The sequence below is a fragment of the Peromyscus maniculatus genome, chromosome 7 (genome assembly GCF_049852395.1).
Source record: "Peromyscus maniculatus bairdii isolate BWxNUB_F1_BW_parent chromosome 7, HU_Pman_BW_mat_3.1, whole genome shotgun sequence".
Taxonomy (NCBI): Eukaryota; Metazoa; Chordata; class Mammalia; order Rodentia; family Cricetidae; genus Peromyscus; species Peromyscus maniculatus.
In genome coordinates this window covers 55,787,815-55,807,631 of record NC_134858.1, presented here as the reverse complement: position 1 = coordinate 55,807,631, position 19,817 = coordinate 55,787,815, and the positions used below count along the sequence as shown (strand labels likewise).

General features: G+C 41.5%; 2 protein-coding genes across 3 annotated transcripts in view; one reads left to right on the top strand and one right to left on the bottom strand.

Annotated features, from left to right (window-relative positions):
* Positions 1 to 4,008, top strand: part of Rec114 (REC114 meiotic recombination protein) — a 109,291-nt gene extending 105,283 nt beyond the window's left edge. For both annotated transcript variants that reach the window (XM_006971491.4, XM_076576385.1), the window contains one exon: positions 3,004 to 4,008. In XM_006971491.4, coding sequence (XP_006971553.1) covers positions 3,004 to 3,162 — 159 coding nt within the window. In that variant the 3' untranslated portion in view covers positions 3,163 to 4,008. The remainder of the gene's footprint in view (positions 1 to 3,003) is intronic.
* Positions 3,233 to 19,817, bottom strand: part of Nptn (neuroplastin) — a 76,200-nt gene continuing 59,615 nt past the window's right edge. Inside the window, exons 5-9 of the mRNA XM_006971492.4 lie at positions 15,775 to 15,908; positions 12,719 to 12,992; positions 5,829 to 5,850; positions 4,728 to 4,802; positions 3,233 to 4,233 (exon numbers count right to left, since the gene is read on the bottom strand). Coding sequence (XP_006971554.1) covers positions 4,742 to 4,802; positions 5,829 to 5,850; positions 12,719 to 12,992; positions 15,775 to 15,908 — 491 coding nt within the window. The 3' untranslated portion in view covers positions 3,233 to 4,233; positions 4,728 to 4,741. The remainder of the gene's footprint in view (positions 4,234 to 4,727; positions 4,803 to 5,828; positions 5,851 to 12,718; positions 12,993 to 15,774; positions 15,909 to 19,817) is intronic.

Genomic DNA, 19,817 nt, shown 5'->3' with positions numbered 1-19,817 from the left:
ATAAATGCTCACTACCCTAAGTGGTTAAAGTACAGTATTACTACACATATGAGAACTGTGATCAGGGCCAGCAAGTGACTCAGTGGCTAAAGGTGATTTGTTGCCAAGCCTCATGACCTCATTTTGATTCCTCAAACCCATGAAGTGGAAGAAAAGACCTGGTTTCAGCAAGTTGTCCTCTGACCTCCGTGTGTGTCATGGCAACCTCCCACAACCTCCACAGCAACAAGTAAATCAAACTGATGTCAAGCCTTGTCATTGGCATGGACAATCATAGCACACTGATTTTTTTTTTAAGCTATGAAATACCATTCTTTCATTTTTATAATATACTAAATTAGAAAGTATATACACTGCTGTGTGTTAACAGCGGCTCTCAATGGAGAACACGATGGCCTATTTTCATTTTCTCTTCCTTTAGGCAGAATCTAAAACTCAATTTAAATTTAGAAAGGTAAATTCCTGTTATTGATACATGTTGTTCTTAGAGAAATACTCTTGCACACAGGCAGTAGGCCATGTAGTATACCCCAGAAAGAGAGCTACCTTTCTGACAGGAGTTATCTATCTACCTGACAGCATTAGTGTAAGCAGTCTGCCAGACACAGGAGCCAAAGATCCAAAGCCAAGTGGATCTCAACAGCTGGAACTCACTGACTCCAAGTTGGTCAAGAGATGACCTCTTTCAAATGGTCAAGCACAGTCAGACTTCAGTTTAAACTCTAATGTTGCTAACTTATGAACTGGTTTTCAGGGTTGGTGATGTAGACCCACATTAAGCCCTGGGTTCTATTCATATGCCTGTAACCCTAATACTCAAGAGGTAGAGGCAGGAGGACCAGGAGTTCAAGATCACCCTTGGCAACATAAGGGGTTTGAGACCACCCTGTGCAACTTGAGACCTCTTAAACAAGAAACCCACAATCAATTCCAGTGCCAAGATTGCAGATATACCACACTACTTCTCTTCACCTGAGTTCTGGCACTTTATGAGCTCATCTCTCCAGCTCCTTAATTGGTTTTAAAATGTTGCAGGTTACCCAAAGCCATATGAATGTCCAATAAACACATGAATTGGTGCTCAGTATTACTTCTGATCAGAGAAATACAAATTAAAACTACAATGAGACAGCCCTGCATGTTTATTAGAAAGGTCAAAATTAAAAACAAACTCGGAGGGCCAGTAAGATGGCTCAGTGGGTAGAGGTACTTGCCAGGCAAGCCTGATAACCCAAGTTCAGTCCCAGACACCCTAAATCCCAGCATTCCTGTGGCAAGATGGGAAGCAGAGATAAAAGAATTATTAAAGCTTCAAGGCCAGAAACAAGAAGAGATCCTGTCTCAACAAGGTGGCAGGAAAGAACTGACTACTAAAAGTCATCCTCTGGTCTCTAGGTACACATTGTGGTATGTGTGCCCCTACATTTCCATACAGTCACAATACAAAGAAAAACTGCAGTACCAAGTGCTGGACTTCTAAGTGCACAATGATAGGCCCCTGGCAGTTTCCCTTAAGTTACTTAGTACACTTAGTATATGGCCCAGCCACACTACTCCTAGGTATCTGCCTACTTTAATAAATGAAACTCTGCATTTAAAGAGGCACAGTAACACATGCCTGCAATCCCAATACTTATATAAGGCGAACACAGGAGGGTTGTGAGTCAGAGAAAACTGTCTAAGCCACATGGGAAGATACCATCTCCAACAAACCTTCTGAACACTTATAGCAACACAAAGCAAAACCCAGGCCAACTGAAAGAGAATGTGCGAATTGTACACCTGCACCATTGAATATTTAATTTCAAAAAAGGGAATGAATTACACATACACTTAACATTAACCCATATTAAGTGAAAGAAGCCAAAATACAGATGCTCCCCAGCTTACAGTGTGACTGACTCAGTATCAAGTCATTGTAAGGTGAAATACATTAAAATGTTTCAAACACCTAAACTCTGGAACACTATAGTTTAGCAACATAAGCGTGGAGTACAGGCTACTGACCTTCGTGCCTGGGACAGGAAGCCAGAGCTCACCATGCTGCCTGCATCTCATGTTGCTGCCGAAGGAAAGGACAAGCGCTGAAGTGCAATTTCTATGGAATGCATACTACTTTTATTCCACTGTCCAGTCAAAAAATCAAGGGAGTGAGACTCATTAAAAAGGGACTGTTTACACTATGATTTAGTGTACAGAATATAACATTCTTAAAAAGGCAACATGAAGGCTGGAGGAGATTCATAGTTATCCAGCCTTAAGGGTTCGACAACAGTCAACAGCACAAGAGATTTTTTTTTAGGACACAAAGCATCCTGTATTTTGATTGTGGGAAAGGTATGTTTCTGTCAAATTATTCAGATGGCCACCACCAAAAAAAAAAAAAAAAAAAAAAACATGACTTTTGTCGTTTGGATGGTCAGTTTACAACCACCTCCCCCAACCCTGCTTTTGTTGGTGATGCTAAGGATCAAACTCTACACTTTATCCATGCTATGCAAGTATTCTATCACTAAGCTACATCCTCAGGTAGACACTTATTTCCATTCAGAATCCAACTTCCACATGAAGAATGTTAGTAGCATAGTGTTTGTTCCCTGGATCTCAACTTTATAGATACATCTCCTTAAGGATCCAAGCTTCTCTTACTTTTTGCATATATCCAGAAAATATAGAGCTGGGCACAGTAAATACTACCTCACTATAATCCAGGCATTTGGGACCAGCCTGGGTGATAGTGAAACTCTGGTTTGTTTTTTGTGAGGGTGGGGAGACAGGAAGCAGGGAGAAAATACAAGTGTGCCAGAGGGATGAAGGAAGGAAACATAAACATAATATAATAAATATGAAACCTAAGTGTGGAAAAGGACTTTGTAAAGCCAGGAACATTTTAGTTTTGGGGTAGCGTTCTTCCAAATTTTAAGGCGTTGCTTCCTGTATTATATCATCTGGGATAGTGTTCCCACCCACAGTCGACCCCTTCCTTTTTTGGCACCCCTGCAGACTATCCTGACATCAGAGAAGCTGCCCCTAGCCTATGAACAATCTTCATGGGGAGCAGAAGAGTTGCGCCCCTTTCTACGCTTATGCCTCATGGATCAGAACTTCCCAGCATTTGTAGAAGAGGTGGAGAAGGAACTTAAAAAGATCACACAGAGCTAAGAAACTGAAGTCCTGCACACATATGCAATTAAAGAACTGAAAATATTTGAATAAAGAGTATTATTCCAAGCACCTTTTATCAATGTTTTATTGTTAAAAACAGGTGAATTCATTTTTTTGTACACCATTGCACTTCAATAATTACACAGAACACAAGTACATGCATCTACAGTTAGTACCGAATGAGAACCCAGTCAGGTTATAAAATCTATCATCAATCATTAAATCGATGTGAAAAATACAGTGTCAAACCAAAAAGTGTAACTAGAGTTGCATAGAGTATCACCATGCTCTTAACATTTCAGGGTCATTGAAAACAAAAGGGAAATTATAAAAGTTGCCTTGATCGAATATACAAGAATAAGGTTCAACACATCAGTGCAAAAGATTTCAGAATTTACATGATTTGACAAAAGGAAAAGTCACTTAAAAAGCAATCATACATATATACTGCAATTCATTACAGCTGTTCAGTGGACTGTTCCAGGTTCTTAAAATTTATAGGGTAAGCCCTTAGAATGAGACTTAAGTTTACACTCTCATGTACCAGAACTGCAGCTTCCTCATCTGACAACAGACAATAAGGAATGAGTATCAGCAGCTTAAAAATGAAACAAGCGTTTAGTTTATTTTGGATTTCTCCCACCCCCAAAAATATAAATATATATATATATTTATATACTGTATATATCTGTAGGTTTTGCTGTACTTTACAAAATGATCACTAGATGGCAGCAGTGCATTTAGAGCTTTGCCAATTTAACAGCTGCATAAGTAAAAAATGGCGCATGCATGATCTGATCCTTAGAGGACCTTTTCACTTCTATTTAAATATTTTACCAAAGGGAGGGGAAGCAACATTCACAGCACATCAAGCCCAAAATAGTTTACACCTTCTACACTGAAGCATTGTTTAAAATGTACCTGGCTAGGTCACCCTTATAGGAGAGGCTAAATAAGGCATGCTTTAGACGGTCATTGTGGTGTTGCTCACTTGAAGGGAGAGACCAAAGAGGTCCAAGCAGAAAATGTAGCAGGTCATGATGCCACCGTTTTCAGGAACCTAAAGAGCTGTAAAGAAAGTATTGGAAATTAAGAACATGCACTGTCACTCAGCTATCAGTGCCACAGCAAACAAAGCTTTGGTTCAAACAGCATGCTCAGGAATGTGGGATGAACTTCTGATCTCCATGTGTGTAAGTATGCTGCCTTACGGCCACCATCTCTGTCTTGCCTTCAGCGGAGATCACACATGGTACTAACAGGCTTTTGGGATACTCTACCTAAGAAGGTAACAATTTCTTTTTAAAAATATGTAAGTAGACTGCAATGCAAGGTATTCATTGTGAAATGAACCTAATATAAGTATGTGGGTCAACATGGCTGAAATACATTCAAACATTGCAGCGAACAGAAAGAACTTGTTCCATCAGTATCAGCTATTCTGAAATTAACAATAAGGTCTTACCACATAACACCAACTACTGAAGAATTCGTAGCAAGGTGAGCAGAGGCACAGTTCATTTGAATAGAACTTTTAAATCTCTAAAGAAGGCCATACTTACATTATAAGCAGTACTTAATTTGTGTTTCTCTGGCGCAAGTTTTTATCTTTGTGATTGTTGGTAGAGTTGGTTTTCCTTTGGAGGAAAAATTGCACTGTGTGAGTTCAACTAGTCATTATCGTTTGAAAAATACAACACATGGAAACAGAGACTCTTCACTTCCTTCCACCCCTGGTGTAGCAGCAAAGTCTACTTCTAACAGTAGTGTATAACATTCCTTACATAAAGTACCTCCTACTTTCAATGAATAGATCCTTCAGACTCCCAAAGGCAGACAATGCTTTCCCTTAGATTTCTATACTTACAGGGTTTCTCTGTAGCTTTAGAGCCTATCCTGGATCTCGCTCTGTAGACCAGGCTGGCCTCTAACTCACAGAGATCCACCTGTCTCTGCCTCCCGAGTGCTGGGATTAAAGTCATGCGCCACCACAGCTCGGCTTGAACACTTAATTTCTTAAATGATAAAAGATGACCAGCAACTAGCCATGCTGAGCCCTTTGGCCATTAACCCACCAACTGCCCCTCTGGCTTCTTATAACGTCCAACTGCAGGAAAGCCTGGTAGCCTTGGACTCATTCCATGTTACAGCTCCATCTCTCTTGTCAGCAATTGTTAATGGAACTAGACAGTAGTTTGTCTAATTCTACAGTCCAGTTTGAAGTTGACTTGGTTATACTGCTTACTTCTCCTATATTATCAGTTTAAGCATGTCAAACGCATAATCTTTTTTCAATTTCTTTTGCATAGTATTCACTTGTATGGCTAAAAACAAGACCTGGCCTAGGAATCAAGAGGTCACCAGTCAGAATTCTGTCAGGCTTAAAAAGTGGCGGTGGTGGCGCACGCCTTTAATCCCAGCACTCGGGAGGCAAGAGCCAGAAGGATCTCTGTGAGTTCGAGTCCAGCCTGGTCTAGAGTGAGATCCAGAACAGGCACCTAAACTACACAGAGAAACCCTGTCTCAGAGGGGGAAAAAAAAGTGTACACTGCAACTTTCATTGTAAGGGAATTGCCTTCTCTTACAATCTTTAGCATTCCTTTTAGCTAAACTGCAAATACAACACAATTCAAACTGTAAAATCTATTCAATGAAGTACTCACATTGGCCCGGCTGGTTCATCATCTGTATGAGGTGTTCGGTTTTTAATGATCCATGAGATATAAGAGAAGAAAGGAGAAAGCCATTAGACCCTGCCTAAGAATGAACAGGACGGTCAAGTGCAAGTGGCAAACATGGCTATTCATAGCATTTATTAAAGGCCATTCCATCTGGAGGTGCAAAACACTCATGAAGTTGTTTCTAGGTTCAGTTTTAATGGCAGATATGTTCTTTCAATGGTTTTAGTTAACACTTTGAATGCTCGTCATGAAAAACTGCAACTGTAGCGGACAGATAGGCTGCAATATCATTGTACTCATCTTGTCCCCAAGTTCCAGTGGTTCACTCAAAATAGATGAGAAGACAAACCAACATTTCAGTTGTAAAATCCTGCTGTTTGTTTTCTTGTGGAGAATGTATGCAGTTCTTCAATGTAAATGGATGTGTACATTCTATACATTTAACCACACATCCTCACTTCCCCAGAGGGCACTGTTTTTCCTGCTGTTTTACAATCTTTATGAGGTCACTGATCTGAAGCATGAGACTGAGGAAGATGAAGCCATAATAGTTCAACCTAATCCTTGGCTACCCATGCTCAACTGGGCCAGGAAGAGACATATGAGAAGCAGAGGATGTTCTGTGACATCATAGGGAGAGCTGAACAGTGACACCCTTCTATAAAACTCCACACAAAGAGATGGGCTCACTATTGTGCCCCGGCCAAAACAAGAAAAGCCATAGGATGTTTGTTTTTTTAATTAAAAAGTTTTTGTCATTTGCATTTAGAAGCTTTATTAATACTTCATAATTCTGACAACTTGGTCTTCTCTTAGTAGATATGCATACATCGAGAAAATGTTATTAAAATAAAAAAGTTATTTAAAAACTCACAAAAGGAGGACACCAAGTAAGCACCCTTTGTTTTTACTGTACAACAGTTGGGTGCTTTCACTGAAGGTATCTAGAAAAACTCTCAGCAGGATTCCACAAGGGGGCTTGGTGCACATGAAGCAGTTATGGAGATTACAATCTTGGTGTAGGCATCTGCAGGAGCACATATCAGGAGTAATGTCTGTCAGGGAGACATTGCTCCACCTGTTCCTTTCAGGCAACGGAGAGGCAAAGCCACCGCCAGCACACAGTGACTGGAGCAAAACAGGATTTCAAAACAAAACAAAACAAAACAAAAACTAACCACAAACCAGTGACTCATCAGCAAAACAATAGGCTAGCAACATACCAGTGTCCACAGGAGTCCACTACTACTAACAACACTGCTATTACAACAGGTACAGAGAACAAACTAGGGTCAGGACACCCAAGACATCTGTTTGCTGTGTATGCAGTGGAAAGATACAAGGACACACCAGGTACTAAGACACACAAGCCCAGCCTGAACCCTCCCCTCCACAGCCTACTGCTCAGCACCCAGGGCAGGCCAATCAGATAACATGCTAGAAGCTAAGCACCTTGGGAATTTAAAGACGACACAGGAACAAACTGATTAATTTTAGTGTGCATCCCAAAATACAAAATTCTAATGCAAGACAGCCAAATCCACTCCCAACTTTAAAAAAACAAGAGAAGGGGAAACACAATAGCAAGGCCAGTCTTTCCCTAGCAGGACACTCGACTAACCAAGCACACTTCACCCACAGTCCTTTCTGTTGGCGTGGGGATGTACCCTGGTGTCTAAATACCACTTTCCAACGGAACGAGCTAGCCACATGCAAGGGTTTGCACGTGAGTATGTGAGCAACAGTGTCTCTGGTGGAGCTGCCATGCCTGAAAGTGGGAGCAGCTGTGACTCACACTGTGTCTAAATCCCAGGAACCCCTTTCATTCCCAAATCTACTTGGACACCACAAAGAAGAGGACACCCACCCCACCCCACCCCACCCGTGCTGAGCCACTGCCTGCAGCACCACTCTCCCATACAGGCCAGACAAAAGAACAACTTGACCTCCACAGAAGGTCAGGAGAGAACAGAGCTACAGAGAAAGGCACAAAATAAAGTAAATGAGGACTAAACAGCAAACTGAAAATCCAAATTAGTTGTGAAAGTGAATGAAGTAAACTTGAAGAAAGTGTTAACATTATGAACTGTGCATTGTATAGACTGAAGCGGAGATTAAACAAACTCCAAAAGCATGCATATCGCTCACTTACCACCATGTTTTTAAGGGTTTGATGCAATTGAAGGGGGAAAAAAAAGAAGTCACAGTAACCGACAAATATCAACATACCCCCAAACCCTCAGGTCAAAGCCGCCTTAAACAAAGACTGTTCTCTCCACCTGGGGACTACTCACAGCCACTGGCTAGATGAGAGGAAGAGGACTGAGGGAGAATGAAACAAGATGCTTCTGGAATCCATCTGATGAGTGTGACGCTCCTGCTGGAGTGGTGCACAGACTGATTTGCCTGAATACTCTTTCCTCGCTGAAGTACAGCTGCCCTCAAGCCCCCCCCCCAATCCTGACACACACACACCTCATTATCTGGGGTGAGCACTCTGAGATGCAATAAGTAACATACTGCACCCACTATACAACATAAAGTGATGGCTTTAGATTCAAAACAGCCAAGAGTTGATTCTGGTCAAAGCCCCTATGCCACTTTAATCACCTCACTGGGGGTGGGAGGTGTGTGTGTGTGTGTGTGTGTGTCCATGTCCCAGCCCCCCCCCTTTTTTTTGTGGAATGGAGTAATAGGATCTTTTTTTCCCCACACTGGCCCAACTCCCTACATGGCTGAGGGTGACCTGCTTCCACCTCCTAGGTGCTAAGCTTCCAGGTATGCACGGCCATGGATGTTTCTAAGTTGCTGAGGATCAAAGGTAGAACCATGCCTGCCAGGCAAGCCCTCTACCAAATAAGTTACATCCTCAGCTACCACCACCATCCCTTGGCAGAACCTGCTATCTAGCCTAGGCTGGCATCAAACAATCCTCCTGCCTCAAGTGCTGGAGTTTATTGTGGTTTGCCCCATCTCTGAATCATTTTCCATGTTTCATCTCTATTTTCTCACAAAGTACTTGTGACTGACCCTAGTTAAGCACATGGAATGTGTTTTTGGTGTCACTTTACCAAGTCACCTCTTTTCCAGCATCTCTGGCCTGCTATGAAGCTCCATATGCTACCAAATGCTTTGATCCACTGGTAGATTTTGGACTATCAGAACAAGGCTTCAGTCCCAAGTGTCTAAAAGAAGTCAGGTCACAGTTACTAAGCAGTGCTCTCCCTCTTCTGCCCTCAAACTTGCTATGTGACTTCAGGAAGAATCCTTTGACCGACTTACAAGATTACCCCAGTGTGAAAACTGAAGAGTATTTTCTTTCTTAAATCAGCTGTTTTAACTCAATGCCTTCAAGGACACCAAAATATCTAGTAGAACTGAAGGCCCCAAGACTGAGCAGGTTAACCCCAGCCTCTGTCTACCAGTGGGCAGAAGGAATCCTGGGAGGGACATGTTAACTGTACTCTGAGCTGAGTCAGAACGTGACTAACACAAATGTGGCTCCAAGTAGGAGTCCGGTTGTAACAGAAGGAAGACTGCACTACTTAACACTCTTGGCATACTCTCCATGAAAAGGCAAAGCTCCAACTGGACCCTGTAATTGACTTGTTACTAGAAACACTAAAAGTAAAGTGCATGTGTAAATAATCTACCTATGAGATAACTTATGTGGCACTGGTCCTCAAAAAGATCTAACAGGGGACTGAAGGACTGTGTGATTTCTTCTATGAAATGGCCTGAGTACTCAGGAGATAAATGGACCAAAAAGCGGTTAACCTCAACCATATACATTTTCAGTGTGAGAAATCGAAAGGGACACATGCTTTTCTAATTAAATTCTGTATTTGTGTTCTTTTATATTGTTGCACTGTTCACTTAGTGCTTTCTACTTAAGCAGAAAAGTTACCAATAACTACAGACTACTGAAAATATAAGTACATGAGTTCCTTTTTAGAGTTCACTGAAGCTCAAATCAACCACAAATGTTGGTAATAAACTGCCTATTTGGTAAAGAAAAAGCACACCAGATCTATAAAAACTTCACGTTTTCATAGTGGCATAAAGAGGCTAACAGCCATGATTATAGGTAAGATTTCATCACTAAAACATTCTGAGTTTGTCTCAGATAGAGTGCACCTCTTCATTCATCCTCAACAGACTAAAAATATGTATGTGTATCTACAAGTAAATTAAGGGAGGAGAAAATGGGAACAAAGCATCAGTGAGTTTGCCGTTCTTATGAATTGAGATGGGAGCTGAGGAGAAACTTAACAAAGAAAAGGCCACAACATAAGGAAAATTCACTGAAGATCAACACACACCCCTCTTCCAGAAGAAAAGCCAAAACCCAAAGAGGGAGATGGAAGCAGGGAGAAGTCTGACAATGCTGAAGGGGGCAGGGAAGTGGAGATGGAAAATGGACCCTGGACCATATTGGCTGCCGGGAAAGGAGAGATGGTGAACACTGCAATCATTCCGGAATCCCAGATTTTCACCCAATCCAACAACAAAGAAGTAAAAGCTGCTTGCATGATAATATTCTCCCGAAACCAGTGCAAGGAGGTTTTACTTTGCACTTACCCTGCAGTCATCTGTTTTACGTAGAATTCATTCACTATATATAGAAATTTAGCTTATTATTTTCCATCCAGGAAGCTGTTCAGAGAAGACTGGCTCTACCAGCCAGCCCCATCCCCCTTCAGTTTAACCACCAAGAACTCTTAAGAGGATAGCTGCTCCCATCCACAGGCATCTGCCTGTCAGACAGAACTACCTTTAACAGTTTCTAAAGTCTAACCTACAACATGCTGGGACAGAAACACTAACACAAGTGGCCTGTAAGACTGGTACCTCTGGTGAGGTCAGGCTAAGCCAATGTGCAACTGCTGTGAAAATGGCAGCCACCCTTGTCTTAAATGTAAAAAGTGAGGCTTCAAAGCCCACCTTTGCCTTTTCTTAGCTAACTTCTTGGCTCCTCAGCTTTCTATAAGTTGAAGAAGGTGGTATTTGGCACAGCTAGTGCTGTGTCTGTCTCAGTCTCTCTCTGGTCTTTTGGGGATCCCATTCCCTTCTAGTGATGAAGAACAAACTCCAGGTCTTGGGCTCTAACACTGACCTAAATCTAAGCCCTTAGGCTCCTAATTGGCAATTTGAAACACTCTAAAAGGATGGGCCCTTTTAAGGAATGAAATGTAACTTCCCAAATAGCCAAGCTGTAAATATATGAAAGGTAGACAACTTTCTCCCTCCCTTATTCTCAGGTCTGAATATAGGTACAGCACTCTACCTTGGGAGTCTTAACATTTAACAAAAAAGAAAAAAGAAAAGAAAAAGAAAAGAAAAACTTGGCATCGGGGACACATGAAAATCCTAAGAATGCAGCTTCACTTCACAGAATGAGAAAGCAAAACTGGGGACATCCTTTACTGTAAGGAACTGGACAAAGGCCCCCCCGCCTACTTCCAGCTCATCTCTCCCATTTTTCTATCTGGCTCATCAGGATGGGAGCCCACCAGATCTCCCTCAGAGATGAATGTCAAGACCTCCTGCCCATCTAAGTACTCATTCCACTCAGACTCTACTTAGTTCAGACAAGAGACTTAGAGCTGCTAAGAAGAAAGGAAAAGAAAAGGTAGTTGTTCCTCTTAAACATTCTTTTCAGAGTTTAAAGCCATGCCATGTTTTTGAGGCTGTACTCTCTCCAAGGGAGTATAAGATCTCACTTGGTGCTGTCCACTAACAGATATGGTATGATGTGGAGAGAGGGCAACACACTACTGCTCAGTGACAGATCCATCAAGTCTGGGGGAGGACACTGTACCACAAGTACAGATGGTAGCCAGCACCACCACTGCCCCCAGTCTGCACTGAGCCTGGGGTAGGTACATCCTCTAGTCTAGACAGTGACAGGCAAGGGGCAGTTATAGCTAGTTGATCAATCAATTTCTATTTGCTGATACAGTATTATAGTTCATGGGGAGAAGATGAGGAGCTTTTTAGTGAATAGCTTTTTAGCTTGAATACTAGTGATTCAAGCTTCGATAAGTTCTCTGTTCTCTTCATAGGGTTAGAAATGAAAAATCTATAACCAAATATACAAGACTTTCCCAAAGCTTTCCTGATTTTAAGCATATCCCGCATATCCAAGTCTTAGGCTTTCTAATAACGGTTTGAGACGGTTCTACTCCCATTGTATCTTCTGTAACTCTGGGCCAGCTGGGGAAAAATGCCCTGGAGTGTGTGCTGAGGAGTTGGCACTTGGCTTCCCTAAACCTAGAGTAAGCTACATCTTCCCTACCATTCTTGTCAGTGGGACACAAACAGAAAAGCCAGAAGAGAGCCTTGAAGACCTAACAAAGAGACCAACGAAAGGAACTGAAGTCTGCCTCCTTCTAATGGCTTTCTGAACAGTCGTCTAGACTGGGCTGGGACAGTTACCTACAGGGACTATGCCAGGTAATCATGTGACAACCAATTATATACCTTAAATCTACCTGAAAGGACAGGTGGCCTGTGATCTTGGGGTGGCTTCTAGGCTTGACTTGGATTCTCCTCAAGCTCAATCTGCCTGATGATCTGTATTGAAGGAGGACAGAGCTGAACAAAGAGTTTGACAGCTGCCCATTCACCACATGGCCTGAAGGCCAAGGCCTAGGGTTTGGAGAACACCTAAACAGGGAGAGAGCTAATTATATCTCTAGGTGGCTAATACAAAAACTGTGGGGAGTGGGGAGCACAGATTAGCACCAGCATGAAAGTTTTCTTTCTTCTCTTTTGGTACTTAATCCAGATCCTTATATTTCCTCTTTCAGTACTTGGAAACTACCCAAGGAACCAACCCCAACTTTACTGTTTTGTTGGGATGCTCTTACCATCAGGAACCTCATCTGGCCTCTTCCTCTTCTCATACACAACAATGATCACCACAAGGATGATGATTTCAGCCAGAATTCCCAAGAAAGGCCAAAGTGGGGCAAGGTGGCTCCGTACCCTGAGGACGGTGGAAACGGAGGCAGTGCCAATGGAGTTGGTAGCATTACATTCATACTCGCCGGGATCTTCTGTGATCTGGAGATTCATAATATTCAATTCAGTGTAATTCTCCTTGTTGATGATGAAGAAGCGACCAGAGTTATTGGAAATGTCCTGAGGGGAAAAAGGCAGGTCAGAGTAGATGAGCTACCCATGGAAGGGTGACGACAATATCCTCATTCTTATCAGGATAATGGCTAGATGACTTCCCTTCAGGGTTCAATACACTTCTGGTAGAAATAGGGTACAAATTTCCATTACTGTTGATCCTTTGAACTTCTCCAACTTCCAGACTGAGTAGAGGCCTGCTACTTGCAGATGCCTACAGACAGACAAATTAACAAATGCTGCTTCAAACAACAGGGGGAAAAACTGTAGCTGAGAAGCAAGATACCCAATGTTTGGCATGTGTGAGAACCTCAGGACCGTCTGGTAAGAGCCAGTACATTTATTTCTTTACTTGACCAGTCCTGACAAGTCTTTAAACTTCGCTCAGAAGCAATGCTAAAAACTTGCTCTCAGGAGGGAGCAGGGAGAAAACCCTGACTTCCCTTCCAGGACTCTGGGATTAAAGACTATTCAACCAATCAACAAGTATCTACTAATTAATAAATACCTATACATCCCATATCCTATTAAAGGGAAGATACACAAGAAACCTAGCTTCAAGAAGGAAGGAGAAAGCTCCATAGGCAAATGCATTTGTTATGCAAGCCTGTCAACTTGAGTTCCATCCTTGGAACCTAGGATGGCAAGAGAGAACAAACTCCCAAAAGTTGTCCTCCGACCTCAGTATGCGTGTAATGATAGGATAAGGTAGGGCAAACATCCAAAGGGATGATTGACTTCAGGAATATGTTTTTGTTTTGTTTTTTTTTTTCAAGATAGTTTCCCTGTGTAGCTTTGCACCTTTCCTGGAACTCACTCTGTAGCCCAGGCTGGCCTCAAACTCACAGAGAGAATAGTTTTGTTTTGTTTTTTTTTTTTTTTTGGTTTTTTTAAGACAGGGTTTCTCTATGTAGCTTTGCGCCTTTCTTGGAACTCACTCGGTAGCCCAGGCTGGCCTCGAACTCACAGAGATCCGCCTGCCTCTGCCTCCCAAGTGCTGGGATTAAAGGCGTGCGCCACCACCGCCCGGCCTTGTTTGTTTTTTTTTTTTTTTTTTAAACAAAAACAAAAAACAGTGCAGGATGGAGAACTGGGAGGTATTGAGGAGTCATTGCAGGAGAGCCAGGAAGAGCTTCAAAGAGCTGGCCCTAGTACAGGGTCATGGAGCTGTGACAGGTATAGAGCACTCTAGGCATCTTCACCCTGCACTAGCAACAGCTAACAATATACAAAAATAGCACAGATAAAGAGGAAGATCATCTTTCATATTATCCCAGTTACAGCATGCTTGCATTTTGTGTGGGTACACAGCTGAAAGAGGGAACTCAACCTTCACAGTGAAATTCCAACTTTCACCTTTCAAGAAATGAAAATACAAAGTAATTTTAATCAGTTTTGGCAAAAGCCAGAGACATCCTTTCCAATGACCAGAAGAGAAATGGATATTCCTTCGTAGCCCCTTAGAAAACACAATGGCTTTCTCTGAAAATACTCAGCTCAGCATTTTCACCTCCTAGCTCCTGATCCTCTTTACTAATGTAGTTCTAAAATCACTGTTGACACCAGAGTCATCAATACTTGACATTTTGCTATCAAGAGGTCGTAAGATGGGAAATATACAGGACTTGAAATAAAATTGCCTATTATCCTTGATTTTGCCAATAATTTATGTTGTTCAATATGTTACTTTTCCAAAGAAGCTGGATTAGATGAGCTGCAGAGTCCTTTCTAATTCTGAGGGATGGTAATAAAAAAGAATGCCTATAAAATATAATCTGGGCATAAAAGCTGAAGTGGATGTATGAAAATCCCCTGTCAGGAAAGGAAATTGTTTAGAAATCACTGAATCAGAGAATAAAAGACTCCAAGGCACTATTTAAACACTGTCAAGAACCGCTCCACAGGAGCCAGAAGATGGTTCAGCAGTTATGAGCACTTGCTGTGCAATCAGGAGAACCGGAATTCTGATGCCAGTGCACATGTAATAAGCTAGGCATCCTGCATACACCTGTAACCCCAGCTCTGAGAAAGGGTGGAGACAGGATGGCTGGCTTCCAGACTAGCCAAGAAAACATGAGCCCCAGGTTCAGGGAGAGGCACTGCCTTAGCACATGGAAATGGATAGAGGAAGATTAATACCCTCTTTGACCTCCAAAAATATGCACAGATAGGTAAAGCCCACCCCCAAACAGATATAGCTTCAGAATTATTTAGGGCTGCAGAGATGGCTCAGTAGTTATGAGTACTTGCTGCTCTTGCAGAGGACTGGGATTCAGTTCCCAGCACCCACAACAGGCAGCTCACAACTACCTGTACTTCTGGAGCAGGAGTACAGGTAGTACAACCTCTTCTGGCCTCTGTAGGTACCCACACGAATGTGTAAACTAACACAAAACACACACACACATACACATAAAATCATTCCACAGACTGGAAAAAAAATGTTCTTTGACTTTTTTTAGTATCTCTTGGTCCCTTTTCTTCTGAAGAACAAACAAAAACAACCCACTCCAGAATCATAGCAAAATATTTAATTAGTTTTAGCTCTGTGTTCTACTGTGAAAGCAAGCAATCTAATCTCTTACCAGACAGACAGCTCTAGCAATGGAGTACTGACTAACCTCCATATTCATGATGTAAACTGTAATTCACTCCATAATGGTCCAAGCCATCCTACATTCAAAGAAACAGTTGTTGCAATAACTGGCCCAGATGTCTGGACCTCCTCAGGAAAAACTCCAGTAAGCAAAGAGATTTAGGTATAGGTATAGGGCTACCTCCTACTCACCTGGAATATACCATTTTCCTTCTTGCGCCATATCCATTCTGGGTGGGGGTAGCCAACTGACTTGCAGTACATCATGGCATCCTGCCCTTCATTTTTGTTTTCACTCCGTTTATGGCCAGTGATATCAGGAGCAGCTGTAAAAAGGTGTTAAACTGTTACCACCTGAGTAAGATACCAAAGGCCTTACCTACTGGCTCAGAGCCCTGTTTCTAATACTATCATCTGAAATGTTTATTCTTTATGAATAAAAACTCAGAAGACAGATTTAGGGTAAGATCCTGACTGATCAGAGAGGTGGAGAAGTGACCAGTGACCTCCTCTTCTCTCCTTCCTCAATCCAAGATGCTGAGAATCTTTCTAAGCCCCTCCCTACTGCTACCTGTGTCTTTCTGTATGTCCTTGGTCCTCTGAAACCTCTATGGCTAATTTAGTCAGCTAATAGCTAGTCCCACCCTCTGATTCAAGTAAACTTTATTGGCAGTCTCAAGAGTGTCAGAATGCACTCAAAATATCCCACAATTATCATCAGTCTTTATCAAAGCTAAATATGAAAGTGTGTCTAAAGAGCCTTTGAGGTCAGAATAGGGTAAGAGGACCAATACCATTCCCTACCCTTACTTACTAAAGCAGCAAGGAAATATCAGGGTTATTGATATAAGAATTCCTACCAGTGTAGAACTGGAAAAATACCCAAGCTCAATTGCCCTAACTGCCCAAATACCTTCCTCAGAAAACATTCAAACAGAAGGCATTGTCACTCATATTAGTACAAGTTTTCTTCTTCAAACACCCCCAATAACTATATATCATATCAAATGTCATGTATTTTCATAAGGAAACAAAAGATTGAGCTACATAAAATCAAGGTTATTGTAAGATATATGAAAATGGATACATGCTTGAAAAGCTTAACCACTAAGAACTAAGGACCAGAGCTCTTCCAGGAAAACCAACATCAAGCCCTCTGGGCTTAACAAGGATAAGAATAAGCAGGGACCTCAAACCAACATCCCCAAGCATTTTTTAGAAGAATAAAAAAGTCCCTCTCTCCAAAAAGGAAACAAACAAGGCTGCCAAGCCTGACAGCCTGATTTAGATACCTGCAGCTCACATAGTGGAAGGACAAAACCACACATACCGTCCCAACCCTTGCGCCCCCCCCACGCAACACACACACACACACACACACACACACACACACACACACACACACACACACACACACACCACATCATACAGTCAGTCCCCCAACACTGTCCCCTCTGCAACACGCACGCACGCACGCACACACATTTACTTAAAATTAAGAAACAAACAAAAACTGTCCTGGCGTTCATATAGAACCACAGAAGACCCTGGATGGCCAAAATAATCCTAAACAAAAAGAACAATGCTAGAGGGATTGCCATTCCAGATCTTAAGATATATTTTTTATATCTTTTTTATATTAAGATATATTTTTTATATCTTTTATTACAGACCACTGTAATAAAAACAATATGGTACTGGAACAAAAATAGATATGCAGACCAATGTAACAAAACTGAAGAGCCAAATACGAGTACACATAACTTCAGCCATTTTATAATTGATAAAGATGCCAAAAACATAAACTAAGGGAAAGAAAGCATCTTCAACAAATGGAGCTGTAAAAAAAATTGATGTAGAAGAGTGAAATTAGACAACTTGTACCTATCTCTTTGAACAAAAAACTAACTCCAAATAACCAAAGATCTAAACTTGAAACCTGAAACTGATACAAGAAAATATAAGCATACTTTTTTTAAAATTTATTTATTTTTATTTTATGTGCATTGGTGTTCTGCCTGTATGCATGTCTGTACGAGGGTATCAGATCTTGTAGTTACAGTTATTAGCTGTCATGTGGGTGCTGGGAATTGAACTCATGACCTCTGGAAGAACAGTCAGTGTTCTTAACCGCTGAGCCATCTCTCCAGTCCCACAAGCATACTTCTATGATACAGGAAAAGGAAGGGACTTTGTGTCCATTTGCCTACCAATTAAAGGCAACAACTGACAAGTGGGACATTCCTAAAACTAAAAAGCTTCTCTACAGCTAAAGAAACAATCAACTAGTGAAAAGAAATTCACAAAATGGAAGAGACAGAATTAACACCCAGAATATATAAAGAACTCAAAACAACAACAACAAAAGACTCTTTCAAAAAATAGGCATGGGAACTAACTGGAGTTTTCAAAACAACAACAAAACAGCTAATAAATAGCTTTAAAAATTAATTCACCATCTCTAGCAATTAGGGAAACGCAAATCAAACAACTTTGAGATTTCCTATTACCCAAGTCAGAATGGCAAAGATAAAAAAAACCAAACCTCTAACAAATGGGGAGAGGGGGGAACCCTCATTCACTGTTGGGGCTGAAAACTAGTGCAGCACAATGGAAATCAATGTGGAGAATTCTCAAAACCAAAAAATAATGACCCAACTATACTACTCACTGGCACATGCCCAAAGGACTTGACATCCTACACCACAGACACCGCTCAGACACGTTCATTGTTGCTCTATGCACTATAACTAGGAAACTTAAACCACCTAAACAACCTTCAACTGATGAATGTATAATGAAATGTGGGACATATATACTATGAAATACTACTCAGCTGGAAGTATAGGCAGGACTAACAGAGAGGAGAAAAGAAAGAACAGGAAGGCGGAGGGAGTCACTGCCAGCCACCACCATGACAAGCAGCATGTGAAGACGCCAGTAAGGCACGAACCACATGGCAAAGTATAGATTTATAGAAATGGATTAATTTAAGCTATAAGAACATTTAGCAAGAAGCCTGCCACGGTCATACAGTTTGTAAGCAATATAAGTCTCTGTGTTTACTTGGTTGGATCTGAGCGGCTGTGGGACTGGCGGGTGACAGAGATTTGTCCTGACTGTGGACAAGGCAGGAAAACTCTAGCTACAGGGGTGTTTGGAGGAAGGAAAGGAAAGGGGGAAATGACATAATTATAATTTCAAGAGAAATTTTTAAAAAGAAACAAATAATAATAATACTGAATGTGGTGGTTCATGCCTGCAATCTCAGCACTTAGGAGGTAGAAGGGGAAAAAGGGGGATTTGAAGCCAGCCTCAACTACATGAAACCACGTTAGGGAAGGAGAGCAAAAAACAAAACAAAACAAAAACAATGACTCTCCACGTCTATCAATCTTAAGCACAATATTTGGAGAATTTTGAGATCCAGATATGCTAGAGACTATTCTCCACTTTTAGGACTCACTTAAATAAACAGCACCTGTTTCAGATCAGCTTAAGGATCCAAGAAGCCTGATGTGGAGCTAATTCTTTGAATTTAAACTTCTTTTATACTAATTATATTTTCCACTAGTACCTGACAAGACATCTGAAAGCAATGAAACTCAAGTAGGCCAGCTATCTCTTTGTTGGCCAGATTAGGAAAGAGAATCAAAAGGCATTGATCCAAACTCCAGTTGAGTTGGAGCTTTCTTCTGTGCTTTGATCTATACTTATCAAATGGAGATAATTCTTGCACCTGCCTAGTTCCCAGTAGTCTTAAACAGGTAGATAAGATGTCCAATATCCACTAAAACTGTAGAATCCTAGAAAATTGTTGATCTGATACTATACTAGACTATATATGATCTGATATACTACCTTTGAACTGCTTGGCTTTTTTAGTTTAAAAACAATCCAAAGTCCTACAGTACACAGACTGCTTCCCAAGTAGATTGGACTTGCCTGCAACTTCCAGAGGCACCTGGGATGGGACTGAATAGGTAAGACCCCAAACTGTGTTGGGTTCCTGCCAAACCCAAGTCTGCTTTGGTACCACTCTGTGAAATGCTTTCTAGGTTGGATATTATCAAGGAAATGTCTTTTTGTTTTTCCTTCACTACCCGAGGAGTATCAGGCTGCCTCTACTGCTCCACTTTTCCACAGCTACTCTGCCATTTCTATGGTCTGCTGATCATTTTTTCTCTTATTTTTTTTTCAGTCAAAAAATATTAAGGACCCACATCCACCCACAG